The following is a 5,301-nucleotide window of genomic DNA, read 5'->3' on the forward strand; positions in this document are numbered from 1 at the left end:
GACTATATGGCACCGTCCCTAGTGCCCCTTTCCAACGATTACCTAGAATTTAATTTTATCTTCTATAGGTATATGAATAAATAAACGTGTGAAAATAATTAAACAGTACGTACATGGTTAAGTTTTTCTGACAAATGCGACCGTTGTAGTAACTAAAAAGGAAATGAATCCTTTATATTTGTCCAGCTTAAAAGATAATGTGAACTAGTTTGTATACTTGAATTTAGGTCTAATGCTGCAAAATACCTAGTTAGCTAGCTTGGAACATAAAAGGATATATTTAAATGACTCTCAAGATTACAACCAAATAATACACAAACAAATCAGATAATTAAACTGCACTGCCACTAAGGGATCAGCACATGAGAAAGTCTCACATAGCGGACAAGTCTCTAGTTATATATAAATCAAGCTGATTTTTATTATCTATATGGGAATCAAATACAAAGTTAATTCCCTTTTGCTAGCTTCAATTTGGATACATATAATCCCAACCTCCACCAATTGATAACAAATAATGTACACACATGCTATTGCGCCCCCGGGTAGCTCAACTCTTGAAAAGCACATTCTCGTGGCATCTCTTGCCGCACACCCTCGTAATTCGAAGCAACAAGAGAAGGATACATCAGAGAACTACTGGTTTCACCCCAATTAGTACTTTGCCCACAACTTGAAGAAGCACAAGCACCCATTATCTTATTATCAGTAATCATTTCCTCCCCATAGAAGAACTCCAACGACCCACCTAATAACCTTCGAGAATAATCATTAGAAGAAACCATTTCCCCAATTGCTGTGGTAATGAAACTCCCTTGTCCTTGCACCAACTCAGCACAGTACTCATTACTCTGACCAAATTGTACTTGATTGTGGCCAATAGAGTTCATGCACCCTAGTGCAGAAGAACCAACATGGACTTGCTCCTCTTGAATTTGTTGTGTTGATGAGAGAGAATTTGAACCATGTGGGAACTGAAGATTCAACCCATCTAGGATGGGTTGATAATCATCGGAGAATCTCCCTCCAAGCTTGATTAGAAGCTTTCTAATGGAATCTTGGTCGTTGAAACTTGGACTTTGGTTTGTGTACGGTGATGAAAGTGGCAGCACTGGAATCTGTGGCCAACATGGATGTAATTGTTGAGCACTGTTTTGCTGAAGCAAGAGCGAGGAACTGTTCTCCTGTTTAAGGATACCACCGTTTCCTTTGTTGCGTGCCTGTAGTTCCTTACGGTGTTTCCCTAGAAGCTTCTTCTTCAGCCTCGTGTTCCAATAGTTCTTTATGTCATTATCAGTTCTTCCCGGCAATTGTGCTGCAATGACCGACCACCTGCGTTACATGACATCAACAGGGTTCATTGTCAAACTCACATGTATCAAGTTTATTTTAGAAAAATAATATTGTCAAGAACTTTTTGAAGATTTTTTTCTTTCTTTCAAACATTTATCCTCTTTCTGAAACAATCTTAGTGAGAGCTTAGTTACACTCAAGACTTTTCACTCTTCTCCAAAGATGTGTTTTGTGGTGATGTAACCCTTGACTCATTTCGCAAACTCAGACTGCCGGTGTTGTAAACTGAATCTCACACGCGTTAAGTTAGATTATATTGTAAGACCTACCTGCTTCCAATGCTAACGTAGAGGCTGCAAATGATGTTGTCTTCTTCTTCGGAGAAACCACCGTGTCTGATGTTAGGGCGGAGGTAGTTTAGCCACCTGAGACGGCAACTCTTGCCACATCGTTTAAGGCCTGATTCAGAAATGAACATACGTAAGCCGAAAACAAAGAAACTTATAGAAAAGTTAATTTGTTTACTGAATGATATAATTGGTGGTGACAAATAAATAGGGTTACTTGAGTAGTAGTGTGTAATATGTATGTGTATAATACCAATCTTTTGTGGCAAAGCGATCCAGTTTCCTCCGGTTCCGTGCTGTTCGATGTAGGATTTGAGTTTGGTATCTTCTTCTGGCGACCAAGGACCTTTCTTCACGTTTGCTTTGTCACAGCAAGGTGCCCTCCCCATGTTGTTGTTGCTCTCAGCTAGTGCCAATTAGATTGATTTACTTGAGATAACCCTTCTCTATTTACTGTCAGAAATAATTGAGAAAGAGAGAGAAACTTGTGTGTGAGAGAGAGAGAGACAGAGTGTTATTTAATTATAAAACTAGGAGCGGATAAGCATGATTCCAATTGAACATCCCATCGTACAATTTTAATAAAAGGGTGTGGCAGAAAAGGTGTTTATATAGAAAATTCCAGCTATTTAGTATTGCTAGGACAGGAGAATAAGGGTCGTTCTTCTTGTCTTTCTTAAACCGGAATCAATTTTTTCTTGCACCTTTTTAAAGTCCACTCCACTCTGACCCCTTGCTGTACAAGGATATACGAGCATATATACGACATGCCTATAACTCTTTCTTTTGGTCACTATTTCCTGTTTCTATGCAAAATTAATTGGTATGTACATTGCTCTCCTTTTTTTTTTTTATGTAAACACATTGCACTCCTTAAACCATGATTTACATTTTATAGCGTTAATTATTGGAACATTATGTTAACATGAGATGCTGCAACTTTTTTTTATTTGGCCAGGGATAATAGGATGTAGAGATATTGATTTTATAAATTGCTTATGGAGTAAATTGTTCTACCATCTGATTCAATTTTGTTATAAAAAACAAATATTAATTATCACCTTGTTCAACTACATATTTTTTATGGTAGAGTAATAGCATTAAAAGACGTTGAATTAAGTTTTTAAATCTGGATCGATGGAGGATCGAGTTTCTGTAGTTTCCCCCCACGAAGACATACCAGAAGCATTTAAAATTTTATTTGTTCTAACATTCACTCAAAAATACAAATAAGCATATTCTAGTATGGTTAGATAAGTTTTTGGACAGAAGAATAGGAAGAGTTGAAATTTCTAAAAAATTAACAATCCAAACACTTCTGTCAGTGAGTGATTTATGTTTGAAGAGAATACAATATTAAAGCATTATATATATATATATATATATATATAAATTTCATGCAGCAAGTCTAATTATATAATTATGAAAGGTTACAAGGTTCTATTTTAAAACACATGTATGGTTTAGCATGTCATTAAAAACGAAGGAGATTTTACTGTTCATCATATTGATTTTCCTCAACTTAATTTAGATTATTCCAATACCATGTAGCGTTCGGATACTGGAAGTCATAAGAAATAAAAAAAGATTTAACAAGTTAGAAAATATGATTATTTTTTTATAACTCTTGCTTTGATTTATATAGCCAATTAGCCATAATAAAATTTGTATAATTTTTGTTAACCACTACCCTCAATAAATCAATTGGTAAAAAAAACATTGAAGATCATAATAAAAATGCGTTGTAACATTATATTTTACATTGATTAACTATTTTTAATTCTTTCCATTTCAATTAATCATTAATTTTGCTCAATATTCAATTATTTTATTTTTTTGTCTATCATTAAAACTCTTCTCACGTATTACGTCGATGTAACGTTCTTTGAGTTGCTTTGCTGTATCACTTCAATAACGGAAACAATAATTAATAGAAATGAAAATGAAAAAAATAGAAAGAAGAAAATATTTTTTGGGTATTTATAAATTCATAAGGGGAATGACGAATACAAGGAAAATATGGGTAAAAAACACTTTTTCCCTTAACTATTATCTTATTAGTTCAATTTCTATCCTCCTATATCAAATTAAGTTTAATTAATACACTTTAACTTAACACAATTTATTGTAAAAATTCTTTTCCATCCATTTTAATAGTAAAGTTTAATTAATCAACCTTAGTTTAGCACAATTTATAGTAAAAATACTTTTTCATTCGTTTTAGCCGTTAATTTTAATAGGGTTACACGCACATGCTTTGCACATAACTTTTTGACAAAAAGATGTTAAAAGACGAAAACACACTTATAGTATATATTTGGAAAAAGGACTATAAGCTCTTTAAGCCATAGGAAGCAAGCAATCCTAGAAGATATATAGATGCCGAGTAATTGATGCTGTTCTTGTAAGCTTCAAAGAGTACGCTTTGACGGATTTTGGAGGGTAAAGTGAGAGTGTTCAATTTCATTACGTAACCTCTTTTCTTTCTCTCTCTCTCTCTCTTTTTTTTTTTGCCTTAATTGTGGGCAACATTTGGTAAAAGTTTTTTTTCTCTTGCAAATACATTTGTTTATCATGGTATCCGTATAAAGTAAGTCTCATTAAAAATTATGATTTATTTTTGTTGAAGATCATAAAATTCACACAAAATGAATATTTTCTTCTCAATATAATTTATTTCATTCTAGTCAATCAAGACACTTAATTAAATTAAATGAAAGATAAAATTATATTTCCTTCGTTCTTATATATAAGACTCAATTATCTATTTCGTTACGATTAAAAAATGATTATTTTAGTTTATAGTAATAAATTTATCTTAAATTTATAAATTATTTTAAAATTTTTATTTCTCACTCTTTTAATGGATGTTGTTAATATATTTTCTTCCTTCTTTTAATGAGGTGTATTTTTAATTTAAAAATAATTAATGTAAAGGATATTATAGATTGAGTCTTATAAAAATGAAGTAAATATCATTTTAAATTTAGATATTATAAATAAGAATGAAAGGAGTAATAAGTTGCGTTAAATTGAAGTATACTAAGCTTATTTTGATACATGATGATGAAAATTACATGTAAATACAAAGTTTTTTTTTTTAAAAAAAATGTGTCATTAATTTGTTTCAGAAGTCCAATATTTTGGAAGGAATAATACTGGAGGAACTTGGAATATAAGCGAGCCTTGTTCCATTGGTTTTTTTTTTTTTTTCATCGCTCCCCTCTTGTATGGGATAAAGACTTTCAAAAATTGTTGCGAAGGCAACTGTTGACACCCCTGCCTTCATGGTTAGGCTCTTCAAAAAAAAAATCAAAGCCTCTTAATTCCTCTTTTCAAAGTAGCCTTTTGAAAAAAAAACTATGCACTTCAATAAATAAAAACAAGAAACAAAATTGACGAACAAGGATTTGCATAAGCCCATAACAGCAAAAAAATGATAAGATATGTATAATTTAACTCTCAAAAGAAGAAAAGAATTTGCTTGGTCTAAGATTTTGATAGAAAACCCTGAATACGGGATTATTTTCAAATCTGTGAACAGAAGCTCCATTTAGTTGCTGTGAAAAAAAAAAGAAAAAAAGAAGAAGCTCCATTTAGTTAAAAACTCCTCTGAGTTTGATTTGCCGATAAACAAATCAAGTCGTCCATCGTCTTTTAA

The 5,301-nt window shown here is 32.2% G+C and overlaps 1 protein-coding gene across 1 annotated transcript; it reads right to left on the minus strand.

Moving 5' to 3' along the window:
* Positions 1–250: 250 nt before the first annotated feature.
* Positions 251–2,294, minus strand: LOC778079 (transcription factor RAX3). The gene is made up of 3 exons (XM_003527697.5): positions 1,894–2,294; positions 1,623–1,752; positions 251–1,332 (listed from the first exon to the last, which is right to left on the minus strand). Exons 1-3 carry the CDS (start codon positions 2,027–2,029, stop codon positions 531–533), a joined length of 1,068 nt encoding a protein of 355 aa, XP_003527745.1. The 5' UTR covers positions 2,030–2,294; the 3' UTR covers positions 251–530.
* Between the last annotated feature and the right edge of the window lie 3,007 nt (positions 2,295–5,301).

Source organism: Glycine max, chromosome 6, assembly GCF_000004515.6.
Source record: "Glycine max cultivar Williams 82 chromosome 6, Glycine_max_v4.0, whole genome shotgun sequence".
In the NCBI taxonomy this organism is placed as follows: Eukaryota; Viridiplantae; Streptophyta; class Magnoliopsida; order Fabales; family Fabaceae; genus Glycine; species Glycine max.